Source organism: Sylvia atricapilla, chromosome 4 (genome assembly GCF_009819655.1).
Source record: "Sylvia atricapilla isolate bSylAtr1 chromosome 4, bSylAtr1.pri, whole genome shotgun sequence".
NCBI lineage: Eukaryota > Metazoa > Chordata > Aves > Passeriformes > Sylviidae > Sylvia > Sylvia atricapilla.
The window spans coordinates 10262755-10288452 of record NC_089143.1 but is presented as its reverse complement, the minus strand read 5'-3'; the positions used below and the strand labels follow the sequence as shown (position 1 = coordinate 10288452).

General features: G+C 36.4%; 1 protein-coding gene across 2 annotated transcripts in view; it reads left to right on the top strand.

The window, feature by feature from the left end:
* The window catches only part of FAM114A1 (family with sequence similarity 114 member A1), a 30181-nt gene extending 6302 nt beyond the window's left edge, over positions 1 to 23879 (top strand). The window contains exons 4-14 of one of the 2 annotated variants that reach the window (XM_066317097.1): positions 5815 to 5928; positions 6090 to 6196; positions 8406 to 8540; positions 10299 to 10451; positions 12618 to 12741; positions 14704 to 14786; positions 15370 to 15537; positions 16776 to 16915; positions 18166 to 18238; positions 20209 to 20262; positions 21665 to 23879. In XM_066317097.1, coding sequence (XP_066173194.1) covers positions 5815 to 5928; positions 6090 to 6196; positions 8406 to 8540; positions 10299 to 10451; positions 12618 to 12741; positions 14704 to 14786; positions 15370 to 15537; positions 16776 to 16915; positions 18166 to 18238; positions 20209 to 20262; positions 21665 to 21793 — 1280 coding nt within the window. In that variant the 3' untranslated portion in view covers positions 21794 to 23879. Of the gene's footprint in view, positions 1 to 5814; positions 5929 to 6089; positions 6197 to 8405; positions 8541 to 10298; positions 10452 to 12617; positions 12742 to 14700; positions 14787 to 15369; positions 15538 to 16775; positions 16916 to 18165; positions 18239 to 20208; positions 20263 to 21664 lie in introns of both variants that reach the window. The other variant, XM_066317096.1, reaches the window with a different exon arrangement.
* The last annotated feature ends 1819 nt before the right edge of the window (positions 23880 to 25698 follow it).

Sequence of the window (25698 nt, the reverse complement as noted above, 5' to 3'; positions counted from 1 at the left end):
TATCTGTTGTCTTTGGACTGATTTTGACTTTTTTTGGATCGAGGTCCCCACAGTAAGAGAGATGTGATACTCTCCTACACAAGAGAATCTGTGATGCTTTTGGATTAGTTTGTCACTGCCTGAACCATGTGTGGGGTCTTAACACTAGATGTCACACTAAGCTAACTATTGAATCAGGTTCATCAACGAGGTGAAGAGATCTCTCTTGTTTTTAAAAGATGCAAGAAAGTTGGTTCTTCCTTGTGGAACCACAGTGGAGCAGAACCACTGAAATAGTTGCTGGAATGATGAGATGGGACAAGGCAGCTCACTGTGGTATGGAGGAACAACTTGTACTAATTATCAACATTTTAGACTCTTTCTTTTCAATTGTTTTTTTTAGTAAATCAGCCATTGCACAATCCAGTCTTTTTGAGTGTTGATAAAGCTATCCTGCTCAAGAGGGTGACTATTACAACTGAATCAGTTAATGGGTAGTAGCCACTGAAATGTGTAGACCGTCACCTGTCTTTTCCTTGCATGTTTCTTCCTCTCCTTGTGACAGAATTCTGAGTCCTTCTAATCCAGTTCAGGAAGCTAAAATGACATATGAATAACTCTAGAGGAAAGAAAAATCATTTTCTGACTCTTCAGTTCTTTAAACTGACTCTTTGAGAGCAGTTTCAGGGCAAGCAGGAGAGACAAGCATGGAATATGGGGAGGAGTAGAACTTCCCATAACTGCACCAAGGAGCCATTAGGTTAGCTTAGCTGTAACAGCAAACTCTTTATCTCCGGGGCTTATGGGAGGCAAAATATATTTTCAGTTTGTACTGGCAGCTTGTGACTTACATTTTTAAAAGAGCTTCTATGCTTTAAAGCTTGGCTCTTTGGTTTTTCTTCCAACTAATCTATCAGCTAGCTTAATGAAAGTGCTGCAAGCCTTGCCTTTCATGTGCTGTGGTGTTTTGAATGAGGTATGGCACTCATAAGGTACTGAAGTTACGATGCTCAATGAGCTGCATTTCCAAGGAAAGTATGTTCTCTATCATGCTATATACAAATGCTGCGCTCTGTGTAAGTTTAAGGTGTTTTACCTTTATGGCTGTTGCTAAGACTAGCACCTGTTAATACATTCACACAGTAAAAGTAATTTAAAAAATAACCCAGCTGTTTGAGTCACATGATCTCTGAAATTCATACTATAATGCTGCGTAATGCGTCTTTCTAATGTATTGTTTGTAACTGATGTTCTGCTATCTTGATTGTTTTGTTCTTGTGTATATTCTCATACAGTTCCTCAACTATGAGAATGGCACATAAATAATCAGATACCCATAGTTCTCCTTGGTATGCTGAAAAGCACTTTTTGTCATTCAGTATGACAGAACGAAATGTCACTTGAGATGTCACTGTGTTGATGAGCTTGTATGTTATTACGCATGGATGTGTGTAATAATCTGTATTGCATAGCTTAAGTCGACTTCTCTGTGGAACAGAAATGCCAGTGCTGCGGATAATGTGAAACTAAAGTGTTCCAACATTGCAAATGTCTTTTCTAATCTCTATAGATACTATACTCCTATTGCAAAATAAAGTACAATACTAAAAAAAGAAGGCTGGGTGTTATGCTTGTACTTTATGTGATCATAAAGAGGATAGGTAATCTCTTCAGACTTTTTTTATTTCATAAATTCAGCTGATTAAGGGGGAACTACTTTGGGTTGAAATCACATGGTGATCACAACTGTTTTGTAAATAAACTTTACGGCTGCTGTAGCAGCAAAGCCCTTTTTTTACAGTTACTCCTTTTTAAGAATGCTGAATGCAAGTAACAGATGGAAGGAAATGTGGATGCTTTTGGGGTTAGCAGTCCCTTTTGCTTTCTTTATGTCTTTTAACATGGGCATATAGTCTAGAAGAGACTGAGAACCAATAAAATTGTGTTAACAGCCTTTATACTTTTTGCTCTTATTGAAAACTTCTTTGCTTACAATAAGGAGATCTGAATTTAGTCTCATTTACTAGATTCCTGATTTATAGACCGAATAGTAGAAGTATTATAAGAATCTAGCCTGGTTTTCTTTAACTGCAAGGGAGAGAAATTTTGTGAAGGCCTGAATTTTGTGAAGGCACTATCCTTGAGTGCACGTAGCATAGCCTAAAAGGGAGCACAATGGGGTCCCACTTTTTAGTGTACAAAACCAGAGCACAGTTGGATTTTCCACATCTCTATACTTCAAGTAGTGGAGTGATTCTCTTCCAGCCAGTTTTAGGTTCCTCAGTTTCTCATCTAGTGAAAGATGCTTATTTAAGGCCTAAGTCTTCATCTTTGGCTTGAGCCAGATGAGGCCTCATTCGTGTTACTAGACTAAATTTTGATCAGTTCTTCATTAGATGTGCTCACATGGTAGGACTCAGGTTACAAAGGCAGTGTGGTAGCCAGGGACAAAATCTGAAACTCCTCCCCATCTGTACCCCTGAATCAAGAGAGTTTACTTCCCTATGAGTACTAGATGGACCAGGAATCAGTGAATCCTGTACCAGAGTGGTTTAGGTTTCAGACCTAGTGAACTGCCCTTCAGAGGTGTTTGTTTGCATCTCTCAGCTCTGCTGGGACTCCAAAGCTACTAAGCTGGGAGGTGGAATATAAGACAGCTTGCAATGAAGTGGGATGTGTCTGACCAAAGGATTTGTGAGTGCTGTAATCTGGCCTTGGGCAGATCAGGCAAACCAAAAGGCAGGTCATGTTGTTAGGCAGTGTTAGCAAAACCTTCCTATTCAAATGAAAGATCCCAGCTAGGAACATGAACAATAATATTCTGTGGAAATTGCCAGCCAATAGAAAGGCAAGGAATCATGGAGGCAAGAGAAACAAAAGCAACAACACAGGGAAAAAAGAGTGCTTTCTTTCAAAAGCTCACAGTTAACAATGCCCATTGCATAGCTCTTCTGTCTGCTGTTAACAGAAGAGTAAATGGAAATGTCAGAGGTGTCAGCTCGGTTGCATTAGCACACCCAGTGTAACAAAATGAGTGCATCTTTAAACTGTAGGCTTCTCTCCTGTGACCTCTTTTATTTCTGTGCCTTTTGAAGTTACAAATAATGATTTTCAGTTCCAAGGCAACACACATTTCTGCCCTATTTGTGCATGTATGTGTATCTAACAGTTGCTTCAGTTGTGGTCTTCTGATCTCATCTGGTTTTGCTGCTGCAGTCAAACATACATGCCATATAGCTTAGTACAGCAAAGCCACCCCTTGCTGACCCGGAGTATTTTCTTGTTATTCTAGCGCATGTAACCACAGCCCCGAAAATGCTGCCTTTTTAGGTCAGTAAATATCAATACAGCAACTGTGTGCTTTCTCTTCTTAAATGTGTTAGCTTGTCTGCAAAACTATAAGAACCAATTCAAGGCTATAAAAAAAATTGCCATAAAAAAGTGGGAAATTGATCTGAAAACACGTAACTTTTCCAGACAATTCAAAATTTTACTCAAAATGTATAGGATTTTTAATATGACTACAGGACCGCAGTATTTTGTTACCAAGTCAAGTTGATTAAGTCAATGAAAAGAATAAAACTCTTGTTCATTTAAAAAGTTGCGAGCAGAAGCAGTGGAAAGGAATGTGACAGGCAGTATCTATTGTATTAGTGTAAAAGCACAGTTGATAGTGATTTGAGTCCCAGGAATTTGGGGATTAAATAAATGAGTCCAGAATCTATCCACACTAGTATTTTCATTGAGCTCATTAAAATGTGTGGGAGATTTGGATTAGACCAATCAGTACATTGCTCTCTAGGATCTGCATTGGAACAGACTTTGCAAAATTTAATAAATTATCCAGTGATGACTTAAACATTGTGGTGTATAATCCGGTATGACCCACACAGTTGAACTCACTGCTGTTTTTTGTAGACATAAGATAAAATAGATAAAGGTCGTATCTTCTTTAGACTGGTAAAAACACTTATCTGCCTAGGCTGTTACAGTGTAAAACATTAGGACCTTCTGCAGCCTATGAATTCCAGGTCTCTGCAGTCTGTTCCTTAGGATATGTCTGTTCTTTGTGATCACCTCCAGATAGTCCAGTTTTCTTGTATGTAATCTTTCAGATGTGCTGCTTCACATATGTTTTCTAGAGAATATTTATTACTGAAGTCACAGAGCACTTGATGTGTACTTCATCTGGAAATCACAGAATCATGAATCTAATCTAATATTTCCTTTTTCCTACTCCATTTCAAATAAATTTGCTGCATCTTTCTTGAATCAGATATTCAGAACCATATTTCTGTGGCTACACATACACACACACATGTATATGTTTATTCAGAATGCTGCAGAGCACTGGCAAGTGATAGGTTATTTTGCTGTATTGAGTGCAACTCAGAAAAGATCCTTTGAACTTATCTAATAGAATGCACACAGTTGTGGGAAAATGTGGACAACATTTAATGAATCATTATGCATAACTTTTGGCCTTAAATGTCTAGATATCTGCCCAACCATCTGTATTAATGCCTTTTCTGAAATAATTTATCCATTTACAGTTCAGTTCAACCAAAGTGTGAAATTGTCACTAACATTTCTTATAAGTCGTTAGGCAGATAGTTGAAGCACTCTGGATTGTCCTGCTTTAGAAGTGATAGGTGTCATGCAAGATGCACTAACAGTCTACTGTACAAGATAAAAACCAAATCCTGTCACTGCTGCTATTTAATTTTGTGTTGGAAGGAAATAGTGCTCACCTGGTTTGTTGTTCACCTGTTGCACCTCAGCTGATACACAGAAACTTCCAGCTAAGGAGGATCAACAGCTGAGTTGCTTGTAATGAGAGAAGTATATCATGGACATACTTGTGCACATAATCCAGAAGCAAAATAGGCAGACAACTTTAGAGTAGTCTTTTTTGAGGGCAGCATTTTTCAGCTACAGTTGATGCAGGTTAGGAAGATACTGCCTCCCCTTAACTGACTGACTGCCAGTCAGTCTACCCTATCCTACAGTGGGATATTACCAGTCCCTGTGATCTGCTAGTGCAAATAAACTCTGTGTAGAAAACTAGCAAGGCAATTATGTTCTGTCAAAAATATTCAGATAAAAATGGTAGCAACATTAATACTTTATTTTAAAGTAGACCATTTTAATATGGGGCTCGGGAGTCACTGCATGAGTCACGTAAAGGTGGTAAAATCTCTGTAGAAGATAACCTGCCACTGAAGCAATAGTTCTGCCTGTGTCAATTGACATCAGCAGACTTTACAAAGTGTATTTAAATAATAGCTTTGGGGAGAGACACTTCAGAATTTTACTTCAAATGAGAAACTAAGGAACTTAAATCCTGAAACAATTTTGAGGACTGGGGTCAGTATTCCTAAAAACATAGTACCAATTCAGAGGACTGAAGAACAAATTCCATGCCTCAGTCCTGCAGTCATACACAATCCCTTAACTTTGGGTTAATTTTTCTAGAATTCTGAAAATTACATGAGCTCCTACCCCAAGGCCTTAGGAGGACTGTCAGTTTCCATTTAAATTGATTGCAATAGAATATTTGGCATCTTGAAAAGCAGGTAACTAAACTTAAGTGTGCCACTGAAATAACTTCTGCTTTTCAGATCCAGCATAATTTGTGTTATATTTCAGCTTTATCATTTATATTCAGTTAATATAAATATAGTAGAGGAAGTGAATTATTAATCTAGAGAAAATTAAGCAATTGAGGTAAGTTTAATAAATATTTTGTTTGTCATAATTAATGAAGTATAAGAGTATTATGCATGTTAGTCACAATTTTCAAATCATATAGCCTAAAATATGCCTCTGCTACAGGTCATGGGATAACAGCAGTAAAAGAAAAAGCAGGAACTACCCTAAGAATTCATAGTGGAAGTTCAACATCTCTGGAAACAGCAGAGCCTCCTGCAGCTGAAACATCAGTTACTCGTAAGTTGAAGTCCACTGAAATTGGACAAAACACTTTCACCCTGCCAAATCAGTTCATTTTATAAAATTTTAAGATTTTCATCACGGAAACCAGTTTATTGTAATTTGTTACTTGCAGGGTTGAAATTATGCTGCAACCTGCTGTTTTTTTCTGTTGCTAGAAGCAGAAGATTCTCTGGACCAAAGCTCTTCTGAGAATATTCCTTCTTCTCCTTCATCTGGATCTCGTGGCATGCTGTCAGCTATCACTAGTGCTGTACAAAACACAGTGAGTCATTTTAGCTGGTCTCTCTGCTCTAGTTATTTTACATTATTTTTAGGTTCAGTCTCACTGTAAGTCATGTTTTTTAAGTCATAGGTCTTTGTAAAAACAGTTCTTTTGTAAGTCTGTTTGGAGTCTTTTCCATGACAAAATAAATTAAATTAAATTTAAATTAAACTGTCAAATTAAAAAATAAAAAGCAAAACAGAACTATAACTCAGTTACTATGTTGTCACCAGTTTCAGTGAAAAAAAATATGATCTTCTCCTAAACTATGTAGAATTCTGCAAATTTTTGGAGAACCTTTTTTTATAATTGTACCATTGTCTGATTTTTTATTTTTACAGTTAAGCCCTTCCAGATAAAGTGTGATAGGTCTTGTTACCATTTTTGAAGCCAGATAAAATAAGAAAATACTCCATTTGCTTATTTAAAGGTTTTTACTAAGCTCTCTATTTTTAGTTCCTGCCCTTTACCTTCACCTCTCTATCTAGTCCCTCATTTTCATACCCTTTCCAGATGAGGGTCTGATTGCAAACTCAGTGAGGCAAAATCTTTTCTTCACAGTTCTTTCCTATTACACCATCCTTATATTTTGTGTGTTGAACTTCATCTTTTTCTCTTTTGTTGGGTTTCAGATTTTGCAAAATCCTGTACTGTACGGTTTCCAAATCAATTTTTATGTCATCTTCTTGCCCTACTTTTTTTTCACCTTTAAGTATGGTGTTTCACTTGAAATTAAAAGAGACTTTAAAGATTGGCTGCAAGAGCATAGAAGATTCATTCCCCACTGAGCAGGTTTTATGAAATGGCAGTTCTTTTCATTGTGTATCCAGTTCACTCCACCTCATCACTCTAATATCAAAGATTTTGGGAAGAGAAGGAGATTCCTTCCTAAGGAAGGAATAGATTATTCCTAAGACTGTTCCTACAGAGCCTGGAGCATCATATGGCTTGTGAGAGCTGGCCACCAGTAAGATTACTTGAGCATTATACTAGATTTGCCAATAAGAGCAATGTGCTTGTAGCCAGCCTGGAGAGGCTGCTATTCCACAGTGATCCATGTGGTACAAACAGTATCCCTTATGGTCTCAGTAAGTCACCTGTAATGCCATTTGAGACTTTGGTAGGTTTTCCACTATATATCAGGGTACATCAGCATTTGAGTATCTGACATACACATGATCCAGATTGAAATGGAAATCTTTAGCCAGTGAAACTAATTCAGTGTACATAAAAAATATGAAGACACAGAAGAACGTATGTATTTAAATAGACAGTTCCAGAGTCATCACAAGTGTTAAATTTTTAAAAATGAGGTAAGGCACAGTCTTCTCTTCATGATGGACTTGGCTCCATATTTTTCATATCTAAAACAAGTTCCTGCAAACCAGATTCCATTGGATGAAATTGAAGTGGTATTCATAGAATGATAGAGGCACAGAATAGTTAGGATTGGGAGGGAACTTAAGGATCATCTAGTTCCTATGCCCCTGCCTTGGGCATAGACAAGGCTTCTGCTAAACCAGGTTGCTCAAAGCTGATCCAGCCTGGCCTTTGATACTTCCAGTGGTGAGGCATCTGCCACCTCTGGGCAACCTGTTCCAGTGCTTCACCATCCTCATAGTGAAGGTTTATTCCTGATATCCAATCTAAGTCTATCCTCTTTCAAAATAAAGCCATTCCCTTTTGTCCAAACACTGCTTGCCCTTGCAAACATCCCTCTCAAGCCTTCCTATAGGCCCTGTTCAGGTACTGGAAGACTGCTGGAAGGTCTCCTCAGAGCATTGTGTTCTCCAGGCTGAACAGTCCAGATTTTCAGTCTGTCTTCACAGGAGATGTGCTGCAGCCCTTTTACCATATTTTCTTTTTCTTTTTCTTTTTCTTTTTCTTTTTCTTTTTCTTTTTCTTTTTCTTTTTCTTTTTCTTTTTCTTTTTCTTTTTCTTCTTTTTTTTACAATTGTTACGTTTCCCCTGGTTAAGTTCCCCTGGTTAATTAATTGGAAATATTTCTTTGGTTCTTTTTTTTTTTTTTTTTTTTCTTTTGGAAAATGTATTCAGAACAAAGTAAATGCATCAATCCTCTTGTTAGCTAAAGTATAGGAAATGTAGGGACCTGAATGTTCAAAGATGGTGTCTACAAAAGCACTGCTCTTTACAGTTCATATTAGCCTAAACTGGGAAATAAATAACCACATTGCAATATTTTATACAGGGGAAAAGTGTATTATCTGGAGGCTTAGATGCTTTGGAATTTATTGGGAAGACAACCATGAATGTCCTTGCAGAAAGTGATCCTGGATTTAAGAGAACCAAAACACTGATGGCAAGAACAGTCTCACTGTCTCAGGTTGGGTATATTTAAATACTGCTCTGTCAATGCAATTTCAGATTATTTTTCCAGAATTTCACATGCCTCAGGGAGAGGCTTTATTTATTGCAGTATTTGCTGGCTGGGCTTACAGAAATGAATATTATGATTTATAGTTCCTCTACTTTATTTTTCTTCACAGAACAACAAAAGATAATGTAAAGTCATCTTTTCTGCATAATCACATATACAATTGCTGATGTAATTAAGATAGTATATGTGGTGATAAATCATTACACTGTGGAGGCAAAATCAAATTGTTGGTGTTTTGGTAACAGCTGTAGATAGATATCTTCCAGCATAAACATCACTATGCTGTTTTCCTTGCACATCAGTAATACTGGAATATGATGTATGTTTCATTAGGAATTAAGCCTGTACAAGGCTGTATCTCAGTGTCCATCTAACTTAATGGTACCCTTACACAGTTGTGACTCATATTTCTTAAAGCGCAGAAATGCAATAAAAACTGAAGTATAAATACCATCAGTATAAAATTACTTTAGTTCTCCAGATGCTGAGAGAAAACAATAGACATTGAAAAGAAACTATGTTTACTGCATGTTTACTTCCTTGTAGAGAACAGTAAGGTACTTTTCTTTTAATGAGATGTTTCATCTTAAGTATTGTCATTGGAAGAGTTAACAGACTTATACTGTTACAGTCGATCAAAAGCAATTAACTCTTGTTAAGGCCCACAGCGTTAAAATGAGCTTTTGAGAATGTCTCCTTTAACAACATGCATGGATTTGCACATAGAATCTGAGGCAGAACGCAACATAAACCAGTTCTCATGGGTTGCACTATAGCTTTTCAGTGATTTGTTCATAAAACTTAGTTAGCTGAGTTAGCTTCTGAAGATGGAGACTTCAGAGGAAAAATGTACCATTTAAAGTCTTCTGTACTAAATGAATCACTGAAGACAGTATTGTAGGATTTTTGAATGATGTAATAACATAAGTGGTGGGAGTTCTCCTGTATTCAGAGACTTGTATGAGACCTAACATGGAGTCTGAATGTATTTGCCACCTTTGTGGTAGGAAATTCATGAGAGGCCATTTTATCCAGGAATAGAAGGAAGGAGTAGAAGATCATGTTGTATATACTGTTCTATTCTTACACAGATAGAAGTGTATTAAAAGCACACCAAAATATATCCAAGTACATAGAGGGTAGCTCTTCCCTACCTTTGGTGTAAGGCATCAGTCTCTTTTGCCAGTCCTGCTGTCACATTAAAGTGACTTTACTATTTGCTAAGAATATTTTATAGGAAATATTCATGTAAGTGCATTATTTATGCCATTTGGTGGATAGGTCCTGAAAATAATACTCTTCCCATTTTGTGGTCCGTAGAATGGATTGCATGGCTCTTTAAGGCTGCACATGAAATAGTCCTTTCATTATAATTGGTGATGAAATTGATTATATGATATCTGTAGCTGACATTGCTTCTGAAAATATAAGCAAGATAATTTTTTTTGTTCATTGTATTTTAAAGAGAGATGGTTAGAAAATACCATTGGGAAAACCCCACTCAGAATACTATATAAATATTTTATCAGAGAAAACTATCAAAAAAGAAGTTAGCTATTTCATCTGTAAAATTTTAGCTCTGCAGGTGTGATATAGTCCCAAATTTTATTACTACTTCTAGACACACAGAAGCAGATAATAATAAAATCTGTCGCACTTACAGTGCTATCAATAAAACATAGAATGATGTATATATTTTTACAGCTGTTGCGAGAAGCCAAAGAAAAAGAGAAACTGAGGCGGGCCCAGCAAGTTACAGTTGAAAGAACAGCACATTATGGACTACTTTTTGATGAATTCCAAGGATTGTCTCATCTTGAAGCTCTGGAAATCCTGTCAAATGAAAGTGAAGCTCAGGTACAGTGTGCAGACAGCATAAATCAATATAGTTGGTAAAAATACATCTTTAAGTTAATTTTATTCTGCAGATGCATGTAGAATGAACAGTAAGTTCTCCATCAAGTTCAGAGAAAGCTGAATTGATCCTGTGGGCTAGTCCTGGGTTTTTGGAGCTCAATCTCAATACCTCTAAAGTGTAACTACAAGATATAGCTCAAAACAAACCTCATAACTGACAGGTGTTTTTGTCAGGGCCATATGTATTGTGCCATACACAGCTTGTGACACTGCAGCTGTCTTGCAAATTCGCTGCAGAATTTGCAATGAGGTTGAAATCTTTTGGTTGAAATCAGGTACAGATACTTACATTCAGGAATTCCAGACATAATACATGTGGAGGCTGGTTAACTAAAATTAGTTCCAGATACTTATTCACTTCTTATTTTTTTAGTTTTTAAGGTTACATAGAACTACACCAAGATACTATTCCTGGAAGTATGCAAATGTCTCTCTGAAGATGATAATGTTAATAAGGCCTAGCTGATAAATATATATTTCAGTTTCAACTCTCAATTTATTTGCTCTGCTAATACATCAGTAGATCTCTGACAGTGGACCAATAGATTTTCCAGATTCCTAGCAGTGATATTTTTGTACTGAAACCATTTCCTAAATAGATTTCTTAAAAACAAGTTTTCTTTTTTGTTTGTTGTTGTAATTAGTATTCTTTGCCCTGTGGGGTACTTCTTAGTAAAATATAACCAACTTATATTTTAAAATATTTTATTTGCTCTCACAAATAAAAGAAGCTTATATTAATAACAGTTAGGTGCATACTGTCAATGTTGTAATTTTTTGTTATTATCTAAATGAAAAACTATACATTCAAACTGCACATGTAAGGTTCAAGAGTCTGCTTTTGGGAACAAAAACAAAACCAAAACTGGCCAAAATCCCCCACCCACTAAACAGGAAAGAGATAGAGAGAAAACAAGTTCAGGCTAATTGCATGTGTCAACAATATTTTTATTTTACTGTGAAATACCAGAAGGTAAGCAAGACATGTGCAGGTTACCATGAGGTTTCTGATGCACTTCATTTATGTCCTAGAGATGTACATAGTCCTACTCAATCCAAGAGGATTGATGGTAACTGTGTGGGTCAGCAAGTGCAATATCCAGAGAAATGTCCCACTTACACAGATGCACACAGACACAGAATACAGAAAGACTCCTGTAAGCTTGAGACCACTTCTAGCAGCCCAAAAGCCACAGGACAAGTTCAAGAGGTATTGAAGACATCTATGTTTAAGCTTTTATTTTAAAAGTTTCCATTAAAAGAGGTTCCCAGTTAGCCCTTGAAACGGACAGTGCTATAGAGAGAGAGGAAAAAAGCCCTATGTGGTCCTTCACAACCTGACTCGAGTGTCACAGCTTTCTCTTGCTGTTTAACCCTGAGCACAGGAGCTGGACGCAAGGACACACCAGTAGGAAGGTAACAGCTGTCTCCAGCCTTGCACTGAGGTAGTCTGTACATCTGTGGAGCAAGCTTTAAAAATGCCCCTTTGAAACAAACATGAAGGTAAAACTTTATATCAAGGGGAGTAAGGGCATTTCTCTTGGCTTCCATTGGCAGAAGGAGTGTTCTGCTCACAGAATTAACACCAAATAACTGTAGTACAAACAGTGATTCAAAGAATCTGTTTCCATCCCTCTTGCATGTACCATCTTTATTAGAGATGTAGGGACTTGCAGATAGCTGAGACATGCAAAGACCTGCCAACACATTCTTCAGAACATTCTATACAATAATTTTGGCTGCATTTTGAAGGTAACTTTTCCCAGCTCTTCCCATGAGTGCTCAGACTAACCAGTACACCTATGCTCTTTTTGCCTGCTGTCTTTATCCAGTCAATCCCCAAATGTCTATTACAGTTTGCACTTAAACCACAGATTTATAGTTCAAAACTCATGTTCTGGAGGAAGGAAGGGACCTGATGATCTGGCAAGGCTGGTGTAATTTTTGTGATACTCAACAAATTCTGTTGACAAGATCTAAAAATATGTCTAAGCTGGAAGATTAGAGACAAGACTTGAACATAATGGAAGTTCCCATTTCTTAGTCTATTTTGAATTCAGGCTCTAAATTGGCATTTAGTAATACTTATTGTCCTTTCTTTTACAGATTCAGTCACATTTAGCAACACTTGATGGAGAACAGTTGGAGACTGTGAAAAATGATTTAATTGCTATAAAAGAGATCTTTGTTCCAAAGGAGTTAGATGATGAAGTGGTACAGGCACAAAAAGGTAATTAGAAATAGAGAGTCTTAGCCATATGAATAATTGCTACTTCTTTAGCTAGTATTTTTAAAAAACCAGTCTGAATTGTAATTTCTCATATCCTAATAGTCTTCATAAGGTAGTTACTAAACTTAATACTCTAAAAGTTCTGGAAGCTGATCAGTGCTTAATTTTGAATTTAAATTAACTGAAGTGTGAGATATGGAAGACCAAAAGATCAAACGTAAATAAATATTACATTTTCTTGCTATAACATCAGTGAAAGCAAAAAATGCAGAATAATAATTTTTTTGATAACTGAGCTTTTCTTACAGAAATTGTATAACCTGGAAGTTTTGAAGTACTTGGAAATGCTCTTCTGTTCAGCAACTTCATCCTCACTCTGTACCCTCCCTTGCTGGATGGGGGAAAAGATTAGACTATCATAAAGAAATTTAAGGATCCTGATTTTTTTTGAATGAAAGTGACTTTGAAACATAGAAGCAAAGCTGTATTTTAGATATTGCTTGGCAAGACCTGGCATGTGGAGTGTGCGAAGGAAGGCAGAGCAACATAAGCGTTTCTGTAACTGTGACACAGCACAGCATTGAAGAGAATGAGCTGAGCTCACAAAAGTTACAATGAAAGGAGTGGATGCTTTTGTTAGGGGCAAAATAAGTGTCTTAAACAGGTCGGAACAGAAGGATAAGAAGTCAACTTAAAGGCAGCTTAAAGTTCATGTCTTCAGGCCTTTGAGATCCATATCAAACCTCTTAGAGCTAACAGCAAAAATCCCCATGACCTGAAGACTGGCTTATGCCATTGAACATCATATTATTGTGTTTTGGAAACAAAGAAACATAAAAGGATATTTCTTCCACATCCTCTTGATCTTCTCAGGGGTACTTTGCTCATAAAACCCACATTTTGCAAGATGGTGATATATGATTTCTTTAGCCTTCGGAAAAGTTAGAAAAACTTTTTTTAACATCCACATATTCTAACAGGAAAGTAATTTCTTCTCAGACTGCTCCTTCTGGCAGTGCTTACCTTGCCCTGTCGATCCTTCTCACAGGGAGCTCGTTGTTCCTCACTGAGGGGGACAGCAAGTGCTCAGTATAAAGTCTCAGTATGGTAAAGTTTTGTGCTGGTTTTTCCCCTCTTAGTTGTTCCTTAAACCCCATTCTACTATGGAGTTGTGAGAACACAAGTCAAGAAAGTGTATTACCTGCTTAGGAGTGAGAATTCATGAGATGTCTGTCGTTCCTTAATTTCTGTGGAAAGTAGTTCCTTGCTTTGAAACCAACTCCCAGGAAAAGCTCTGTTTCTTGCATGAAGTGATGTTTTCTCTGAAGGTCGGCAGTTCTGGTTTTTTCAGTAAAGAACAACTGCTTATCCTGCTCCTTAAAACATTTACAGGTGTTTTGAATGGCCTGCAACCAAGGCAGTGAGCACCTTAAAAAAAAAAGAGACCAAATCAAAGTGTGCTGCAGATTTGCCCCTAGAAAAGCAAACCACTCATCAGTGAAATGCATTCCTTCTTCCTGTGACTGCAGAAAAAACTATGAGGGTTTTCTGGTACAAGTAGTGGAAGGCCACACACATACCCTTCTCTCTAATGTTTCCTCTCACTTTGATTATGCAACCCTTTAATGTATTTTTCACTGCAGCTTCATTTCAGTTGTTTATGAAATAATAAGAGGAGAAAAAGTGGCTTTACGTACATTTTGAAAGCCATTAACACCAAAAATTTCGTACGTGAGGTTAAATAAGACAGTAACCACATTGAATATTCAAATGAATATCCTAGTTATCAACAATTTGGTGCATATACATGCACACCCCCACACACTCCTTTCTTGTGTCTCTGTCACTGTTTTTCAAGTGCTGGAATACTTGGTGAAACTATTTCACTGGATGTGTTTGATCATATAAAATGCTATAGCAGTAACACGCCAACAAAAACTGTCTTGTTTTTTCTTGCAGCAGATATGGGAGAAGAGTTTGTCAGCATGCTCACAGAACTGCTGTTTGAATTGCATGTTGCTGCTACTCCTGACAAACTAAATAAGGTTAGCACCTCTTGGTGAGCTGCCTTCAGTTTCTTGGGCAAAGAAAGAGGCATCATACATTTCCTTCTAAGCATAACAGTAGTCTGAAGTCCTATAAAGCTTCAAGACTCTTCAGCTTTGATTTATTTGCATGTCAGGGAAATCAGCTCAAGATACAGTGATGTTATATATTTATTTTTCCTTAAAGATTTTAGTACATCTCACCTTTCCAAATTATTTTTCTTTTTTATACACACTTGTCATTTTCTTATTTGGGAAACTGTGTAAGAAAAGTTTCTGTGTAAATTCATTTTAATAATACCTAATAAAGCTGAAATACTAACTTTGGAATTAACAACACATGTATGCATTGATTAGGAATATTATACCTGTAGAGGAGTTATCCCTGGGTGATCTATCTTTATGCTTCTCCCTACAGTTTCTTAAATGTACACTTAACTAAATGCCACTCAGAGGCTTGATACATTCAAATTTCTGAGTATAAAAAGGAAATAATTAAATGTATTGTTAATTGATGTTCAGGAGTATCATCTAATAGTCTCTTTTCAAACTGAACTTTGAGGCTGAGTTCTTTGTTTGGCAGGCTAGGAAAAAAGCTCATGAATGGCTGGAAGAAGCCAGTTTGTCCACCCCAGTAGACATAGAAGAGAAACTAAATGAAAAACCTGAAGAACCTGGTGAAGAAGCTACTCAAAAAGACAATAAAATTGAGAGTGATAAAACAGAAGTAGACAAAAGCAAAACTGTGGAGGTAAGATAACTTTTGGAGGATAAGTTTCATAAAATGGATTAACATGTTGTGTTTGATAAGAGTATTTCTTTGTGTGTTGGCTTTATGTGTCATCCTTATTTTTTAAATTCATGGAAGTAGTAAGAAATAATAATACACAACTATTCACTGTAGGCCCAGCTGAAGAGTAAATTACATAAATATTCCTACTGTTATTCTGTTTCCAGAAGTAAATATCAAAGTAACAGGTATCACATTGTTTTTATTGTTCCATATCTGTGTCTTTGTGTGTATGCATGTGTGTACTCAACATACAGTGAGCTGAGGGATTCTGAGGGTCATGTCAAACGTTACGTGTACACTGAAAGTTGTATCTCAATGTTTCTCAGTATGTCCTCTCAGTGAGAATACATGGGAAAAATGTTCAAACTATTTAAACAGTTTAAATCATAAACAGACAAAACAGAAATATTATTTAGGCAACTAACAACTGTTCATTCTCTTTATGAAAGATAGCTCTTAAGGCTGAAAGTGTTCATTTAGACAGTTCTGATAAGGTTAATTGTGATTGAGTATTTTCTGTCAAGTTAATGGCAATATTAAATGTGGTTACTATCTTTGTTGAGATTATTATTTCTAATTAGAAATTATCTGTCCTGTTTCCTTGCAAAAAAGTCTAAAGAAGCAGACAGAATATATACACTGTATGGATTTCAGATTTTTTATGTGATTGCAGATTTCCAGCTGGCATCAGCTTGTGAAAGTTGTAATGCCCAAAGTGCTACATAGAGATTTCTATCATTGTTGATAAAAGCGACTTTTTTTATTGGGCGCATTACCTGTTTCTGCTCTAGAGATTCAGCAAAGAGGTGCTTCAGTGCTTTTAGCTCCATATGAAAATAATTATGTTATGACTTATTCTAGAGTTTAGGTATCTTTCTGTTTGTTAGGACAAGGTTTAAAAGTGGTATGTTAGAAAATCCAAGAGCCTGACCTAGTTCCCAGCCAAGTAAACAATAGACTTGATCTTACTAATTTTTCAGAGTGAGTAGAATAGCTGTATTTTATAATCTGTGGATATTTAATTTTCCAGTATTGTTTGTGAGGATGACATTATGGCTGATATTCACCATGTATGTGTGGGTATTTCCAGTTGGGGTAGGAAGGGCTCCTATGTTTGAAATTCTTTTATGTATATCCATAAATATATTTATCAGTGTTGTTATTATTGATTATATTACTCCCATTTTTAATTTAAGGAAATCTACATGCTGTCCATTGAAAGTCTGGCTGAGGTAACTGCTCGTTGTATTGAACAGCTTCATAAAGTAGCAGAATTAATTCTACATGGGCAGGAAGTAGAAAAAACTGCTCAAGATCAAGCAAAAGTACTGACAAAGTGAGTATTATGTACTTCATATGTGAACATTTGACATTTGCATAGAACTCAAGAAGTTCCATTCAGCTTGAAGGCACAGTGTTCATGGATCAACAAACAGCATTGGCCTTAGGAGTCCTGGTGCTGTATTTTCTCAGGAAATCAGGTTCTGTAGGCTACCTGTCGTTTTTTGACATAGCTGACATATGTATGTTTATGAAAACATGACCTATACACAGGCTAAAAGTTGTTTCTGCTCCAGCAAGCAAATGTACATGGCAACTTGGGTTGCATTTCCTGTTCCCTCTGCAGAAGATACTGCCCTGCATATATGGAATTTGCTTTTAGAGTATAAAATGCAGTCTTATTATCTGCTAACAGAGTTTCATTATCTAGTGTTTATCTGCCAAAAACATACAAAAATCAATCTGTTGTTCTAAACAGTAGACCACATTTGTTAGCAACTAGTTAACTGTAGTGAAACACCCAGAATTTCAAGAAGCCAGTCGGTCTAGTGGGACTCTAAATTCAAATCTCAAGCTCTCTGTAGTTATTGAGTCTACTGATGGCAGTAAGTTTTCATGTTAAAATATTTTAAACAGTTGACTCCTGAATAAGTAAAATATTTAACTGAGTGCTTATCCTTAAGAATGCTGCTAAGAATGGCAAAGTCCATGGGAACACTTCAGTCTGAAACAAAGCACTTATGAAGTATTTTTCAGGATCAGAGCTAAGGTGTGGTGAACCTGGGAGGATGAGGCCCTATGGGATACACTTGTGAATGTCTAGGAAAACAATGAAAGATCTCAGAACAGAACTAGGTCTTGTTCTCTCATATTTTAACCACAAATGGTCTTCTGCATTTAGCACAAGAGTAGATGTTTTATTGTTCACATATAAAACTTCTCATTGTTCTCATTCAAGTTTGTTTTATTTCCAACACTATTCCCAGAAGTTGCGTTGCTGCAATCATCAGAAAAACCATAGTTAAACTAGAAGTTTAAAATTTGAACAAGTGAAACATTGCACTGTCAAAAAAGTCTGGTGTGTGCAACACATCATTTTGCTGCTGTAGTCAGCAGTGGATTTTTCAGTGAAGGAATATAAAAAAATTATCATTAACAGTTTGTGCCTAAATGTTTTAAAAATAATTAGAAACAAAATTACTTTAAGAACATCTTTGCTTCCAAGATAAAGTTTGTCATAGAGTTTTTGTCTATTGATTGGTCAAGGATGTATATTTATATATCTCTCTTGTTTTTTTAAACTAGTTTAACAAGTGCCATGTGCAATGAAGTTTCATCTTTATCAAAGAAGTTTTCTGATTCTGTAACAGCAGCTGGGGTAAGATGACAGCATTTTCTGTAGCATTTGGGCTTTTTTTAACATAGTTCACCTCTTGAAACAGAAATTCTTATGTGAGTCCAGAGGCTGTCTATCAGCAAAGAGGCCACTTCTTTCCTCACATCAAGAACACAGAGCATTTTTACAGCAGGGAAAGTTTATAAGCCTTGATAGATGACACTGTGTCCCTTGCCTTGTAAAGTCTCTGTTTCTAGAAACCATTTCCTGTTTTTCCTGATCACCACTCTACGGTTCTTGTCTTCTCACGTTGAGGGGCCTCACATTTGAAGTGATGATAATTTCTTCTCAGACTCAGCCTACCCCTTTTGAACACATTTGTGTAAAAGTCATTAACAGATTGTACTTGCAGCACCTTAAGGTGGTTTCACGAGTTGTCTTCTTAGCCTTTACTAGATCCCCTGGCTTAGCACTGCTGTGTTTTCAAAAGGTTTAAGAGATCAGAAAATCTGTTTGGCCCATCTTAAAAAAAATTCCCTCTGTCTTCTATCACAAGATATTCTGCTTAAGAACATCCATGTATCTATGAACATCTTTGTTAGAAATAGCATCCTGCCTTTCAAGATGCTTCAAAGATGACTGACATCTGAACATTATAGCGGGATTTGGAGGTAAAAATTGTGCTGAAATCATTCTGTAAATATCAGAGAAGAACAAATTCTGGTTCTCCTGATTGTTCCATGAAAACATGAATGTAATTCGAAGGAAATTCTTCCAGTGTCCAATTAGCTTTTCCAGCTAATGAGCATGTTTTGTCATAGTTGTTTGTAAAGGACATGATTTATTTCTTTGTTTTTATTTTGAATAATTTACATAACTCAGATTACCGTAAGGAAAAATGCTTATTTTGCATTTTGGGATTGTGCTTTAGCATGTATCTGTGAGATATTTAAAATAAATACATGCACAAGAATTTAAAAATAAATTGCACACAAAATATTATACTGGCTGACTAAATACTGCATTTTGTAATTGATTTTCTGGTAATTGGGAGTAAAAGTGTACTTCTTTTTTCTAACCATCTCTCCTTGGTTCTGCCATCTTTCTCCAAACTAAAATTAACATGTTTCATGTTTCTGTAAATCTGTAATATGAGAGCTAGAGGGTTGCAAGTGGAAATCCTTCAGTTAAATTAATCAGTGTTGTATTCAGTGTTGAAAGAAAACAACTCCTGCTGGAGGTTGCTGTTGTTCTAAAGAACCACAATGTGAAGAACAGTGAGAATAAAAAAGGGAAGAACTTTTGCCATTTTAAAAAGTAGAGGAGCTAATAAATCTTGATTTTTTAGCCTCTAGTAATGTCACTACTCATTGTAACAGCCTTTCTTCTTACCTGGTGATTGAGCAAAATGTCATGTGTGCTGAGCTGTTTCACCAGCCCTGCCCAGCACAGTACATGGGCTGCCTCCAGTTTGAGGATCTGAGTTTCATCTGGTTTTCCTTCTTTAGGGGAGCCCCTCTGGACCCTTCATTTTGTCCTAACCACAGATATTTGTATAACTTCTAAGAACTTTATTTCCTTCTGACATGTCATTTTTTCTTTTTGTGTCCTTGAAAATGAGCAAGGGGTTAAAAAATTTGTGGGATGTGACAAGGTCACTGATAGACAGATGGACAAGCAATGTCATTACATAAACCTCACACCTGTAGAAAAGCAGGCAATTTGAAACTCTGTGGTACATGAATTAATGAAGAAGTAAAACCCTGGGCCTCTCTTAGTTCATTGTACTAGATACAATGTTGTGATCTGTTGTGATAGAAATGTATAGGGTGTACTATGGTGTGTTTGAAATGCAGACACAGTTACTAGCAATACTGAGATAAACAGTTTGAACAAGAATCAAGGTGAAAGAAGACCTTTATAGAATTCATAAAACCGCATCTCAGATATCAGTATATTTCTGTTAAATGTATTTCTTGACCTGGCTTTTTGTTTCGTTTTCTGGTTTACAGAGTAATATGAAGGCAGAGGTTCTTAACCCCATGATCAACAGTGTGCTATTAGAGGTAAGCTCCACCTCTTCACATCAGAAAATGTTGTAATAAAATCATTTGAAATGAGACAGGCACATTTATTTTTAAAGGAAAAGCTATTTAAAAAGTAATGACCATATCATTCTGACCATATCATTATGTTCTATGCCAGCACATAAATGTCCCAATTTTGTGTTCAGCCTCTCCCACAAACACTGTAGTAGTGAGGTTGCATTTACTGAGGATTCTTAAGAGCTGTATGACTGAAGTGAGGCTGGCCAGCTCTGAAACTCTGTATTGGTCAGAACACAGCAACAAGGAGCAGTTTCAGACTACTCTTTTCTTTAAAATTTGGATTGTAGGTATGCTACAGTATTTCTCATCTGCAGACACTTAGATTTCTAGAAAGATTCACAGTCTAGCAACAGCCTTGTTCAGCACATGGGTAACCATGTGTCAGACCAGCAAAACGTTCATGAGTGATTTCTTTCATTGACACCATGATCTGTTTTTCTTCAGAAAAGCGCGGTGAGTAAAACATACTTGAGAATCATCAGGAGGAGGTTGAGATGAAATAATATCCTCATAAAGTCCTAAAACTCATAGGATATGCAGCACAAGTTTTTAACTCTTGTTAGATCACACTTATCTTAACATATAAATAAACATATAGTAGTGACCATAAATTGTCATTCTGTATTTAATAGCTGCAGTCTCTTACAAATAAGGAGAAGATTGCTTTACAAAAAGCGATTTTGCACTGAATTAGCAACACCTTTAAGGAAAATGATGGAAAGTTGAACAGAGCTGTAGTGAGGAGTACCATGCAGTTCCTTTTGTTATAGGGTAAATTTGCTGTTGCTGCTGACTTACCTTCCTGCGCTCCAGGAACTGCAAAATCTAGGAATATTTAGAATTGTGGATTACAATGGTTTGTACTTCATAAATCCCACAGTTGTATACAAATGTGTATTAATACAACCTAGGATCATGGAGAATTACAAGCTGCTATACTGTTCAGCATTAGAAATTCCAAAAATAGTACTGCACATTAAAACAATTATAATTTGAACTGTTAATTTCAGTGACACTCCTTCCACCTACAGCAAATTCAAAATTAGTTCAGTTGATGGAAAGACTAGCTAGTTTGTGTTTGAAAAGTCAAATCTAGTTCTGAGCACTGTGGTATTTTATTCTATTCATATTACCAACGAAACTGTCCAAGAGTTCAAACTTAGAGGCAGTCAGATTTTTCTATATTTATTCAGGCTATGCTATCTGCAGATTCTAAAATCTTGTGTGAAGACATATGCTAATATAGCATCATGCAGATGTTAAAAAAAAAAAAAAAAAAAAGAAAAAAAAAAAGTACAGTGTAATTCCTGAAGTACATGGCAGCTGTACTGGTGAACCATATGTTTTCTCTCCCCATTAGGGCTGCAACAGTACTGCTTATATTCACGATGCTTTCCAGTTACTGCTTCCAGTTCTGCAAATTTCCCACATCCAGACCAGTTGTTCAAAAGTCCAGGAGTTGACAGCAACCACAGACTCAAAGTCTTGAGCTGTGCCAAGAGAAGAGCTGGTGCGAGAGATGTCTGGCCACTCGACTTCTTTGAAGACACTAAATGCGGTTTTGCACACACAGTACTGAACAATATTTTAAAACTCTTTTAGACTTTCAGACTTTCGAAGTAGTCAGTAAAGTGAGTCATTTCTTTTCCAGTACAGTTCATGCTTTGCATTAATTTAAACAGAAGTTTATTGATTTTAACATTGACTTAAATACAGATTCTAAATGTTGACCCTTTCAGTTATAAACAACACATGAAACAAATTGGAAGGTAAAATTCCTTAAAACATTTCACTTAAATTAGCATTTATATTGCTTGTATTATAGCTGCAGTTTAAGAAGTACATTTCAGAAGCTGATTTCAGTATTTAATTTTTGCCAACATGAACAAATTATCATAGTGTTGAGCTTGTCAAATATTATTTGCAGTAGCAAATAATAACATCATATTAATATGTACCACTAGTATTGAAGAAGTTGCACAACATTAGGTATTAACTTTACTAAATTAAAATTATGGAGGTTATGCCTAAAGAATTATAGTGAAAAGGAATTTTCTGAGCCAGTAAAGGTTACGGGTATAGCTCTGTATTTGCTGACCCATAAGTTTATATTAATTTAGGTCTAATTCTTCATTTCAGTGGTTGAACACACAAAAGAAATCTTTTTAATGTGCAAGGGATTGAAAATTTCCCTTTTGTTTGGCAATCAAAGCACCTGCTAAACAACCTTCTCTCAGATGGGTAAACTTTGGGGTTTACGGATACCTACAGTTCAGGAATAGAAGTTGTAGTAAGAAGTTATAAAAAAATTGCTTTGGGTGTGGAAGTCGTCTGTCAGAGCAATCACCTTCTTTTCTGAGGCAATAGTAAGGGCATAAACAAGCAATAGAAATGACATTTCATAGCAACACTAGCAACCATGCTCATTTGTCCATATCTTTAGTTTAAAATCCTGAGCTTTGGACCTAAGAATTTGTTTAGGCTAGTTTACCTCTTAGACAGGAAGAACCTTCCAATATTTTACATAGCCTGTTCTCTTGGATTTTTGTCATTTATTTCTTTCCATTATTTTGTACTTTTTTCTCTTGCTATACTCATGAAGTGTATTTAAATGCTAATTTTACAGTTAATATTTTAATACCTGTAAGCATAGCTCATACATCATAAAAATAACGACGTAAAGCGTGAAGCAGTTTCTGTGTTTGACAGAAAAGAGAAACCATGTATCTGCTTTGCACATGGTAACTTCTTTGAGTCCAAATAAGAGGACAGAAAGGTCTTTTTGTGTTTCACACTATAGTAGTACCTGTTCTGATGTCACACTCATGGTGACGTTTCCATTTTTTGTTATTTAGAGATGAAATTTTCCCTATCCCTGAAATAAGGTTTATTATGCAAAATCTATTTTCTGGCAGCCTGTAATTTAACAGACATGAGATATCTTTCTGGGCAAGTAGAAGGTGTACAGTCTTCAAATTCATTTGTACAGGCTGAATATAATATCAGAAGCCTTGGGGGAAAATGTTTGAAATCATTGAGGGGCATTCTTAAGACAAAGATTTCTTGTCTGAGATACTCCTTACTAGTGGTTTCACTATCTTGCTTGAATTATGCATTTATGAATAGAGTACCTTACCCTGAAGTAAAAGAAGGTATAAAAAGTAACATGGAGACTTAAAGTATTAAATCCATACAATGTAGGAAGGAAAACAGGGCAGGATATAAGCATAGGGATACTCCCATCTGGTCTTAGATTCAATCATCTTGTCCTAGGACAACTGAATATTGTATCTTTAAATCAATTTTAGGTAAATAGTGTTTCAGTCGAAAAGTACTGTATGGACATAGCCAGAATATTTTGTTTACACTGATTTGTATTATTCCACCAGTCAAATAAATCATTTGAGATACTGAACTGAGACAGTACACTGAAAGGGAGTGGTTTGAAGAATAACGTGGTGGGAGCATATTCTCAGTGAAGTAATTTACTTTCTGATTTTTTGATTTACCTTTGGAATGATGAGTGTGATTTTACTGGGAGACTGACAAAAACAGATGTTGTCTTAAACTTTTAATGAAGAGTTTTCTTTCATCACCACCCTTTTCCAAGTTAGTAAACTGAGTGTGCCTTGGCGCTTGGTAAACTACTAGGTTTTAATTACTTGTGAAAATTACCTGTTTTCTTGAGCAGATGTGGCAGTCCATTCACTTTTGAGCACACCCACCCTGTTATGCAGCGACAAAGGAGGCAGGCTTGTGCACTGACTTAAGTCCAAAATTTATTCAGAATAAAATCTAAAATAATGTCTGCATAGCTACAGCCTTGCAGATGATCCACAATTACAGGTCATCCCTGAAGAACAAGCTGGAATTAGACTGTTAAAGGAGTTAATTTACTGTATATTAAGGATATTGACTTCTTTTTTTCTCGGGTTTGGGTTTTTGGTTTGGTTTTTTTTTGGCAAACAAACCAAAGCAAGCTGTAAGTTGTTTACTGCTTTTTAGGGTATAATCAATTCATGTGTAAGCATCTCTTCCCCATGAGTTCCTCCTACACTCCAGCTTCCATTGCTAGAGACAGCTGAACAAAAGAACTGTCTCTTCCACTTTTGATCATGCTGCTTAAATCACCCACTGAAGCTGTTAATATTTTCCTCCAAAATGTGCCTCGGTCATATAATACAAAATCACATCTATTACCAGTTGGGATGTCTTTTAATGATGTGTGTCACCAGTAATGTCCAGTGTCACTCACCAGTCAGGATTCATAACAATTTCAAAGAGTCTAAAACAACACAGTATACTGAATGACAAATACAGTTTCCCCCCTTTTTTCTGATTCAGAGAAGTGTTTTTATCATACAAGCATTCACCCAGCTCCTAGGATTATCTTTGAGAGACATTCCAGTTCTATTTCAGATGACAGCCCTGTCCTTTCTGTTAGTCTCAGAAGAATGTAGAGCGTGGAAAAGGACTTTCCTGAGTTCTTTTGAAAACTATCTCAGAGCAAGGCTTAACGTGATGCCATCAGCCAGTGTGACCTACTTTGAAGTTCTTACAGTTGGACTGGAAAGCCCTCTGGACTTCAAACACTGTTCTGTCTCAGGTCAACCTTTGTTTCTGAAGCTGCTTTTATTGTGTAATTTGTACATTTTCCATGCTGTTTCCCACTTCAGCATTCATACTGATGACGGTGTGCAATTTTAGAATTGAAATTTGAAAATAAAATGTCAAAAATTCAGCTGTATTAAAAAGATGGGTGACAAAAATTATTTTCAAAAGAAAAAACAAAAGAATATGCTCTCTGGAAATAAGAACAATTTTCAAGGTTGGATTCTCTAATCTGTAAAATCTCTAATTCTCTAAAAGCCTCTGTAAAAATATTTTTTCAGCATTTCTCAGAACAAACAAGAGATGGTATCTGATTAGCTCAACAGAACAGGAATAATGCACTTCTGAAGTAAAATAAAAATCTGCATTAACTTAAAGGTTGTCAGAGGTGGAACATTAAAAGAGGAATAGCTCAAAGGAAAGAAGACAGTTAATTTGATCACTGTGGATCTGCAGTGCTCATTCTCCCTCTATTGCCTACCCTGCAAAAGTCCCTGAGTACACATTTGCTAAGAACTCCGTAGAAGTCTCCCCACTTTGATCTCCTCTTCACAGCCTCCTTTACAGACTTTAGAGGATGTACCCAGAGCACCAGGTAATTCAACTAATTTTTAAACACCTTAAGAAACCTCTCAACCCATTTAGTAGATTTGGGAAAATGCAGCCCTGCTCTTCCTGCACTTTGAGATCTCAGGGACTATCGGCAGCTTATCTGGTGCTGGCATTTAAGATGGTCTCTGCCTTCCCTCCAGTTCCCTTTGCCAGTTCGGCCCTGTTTCCATT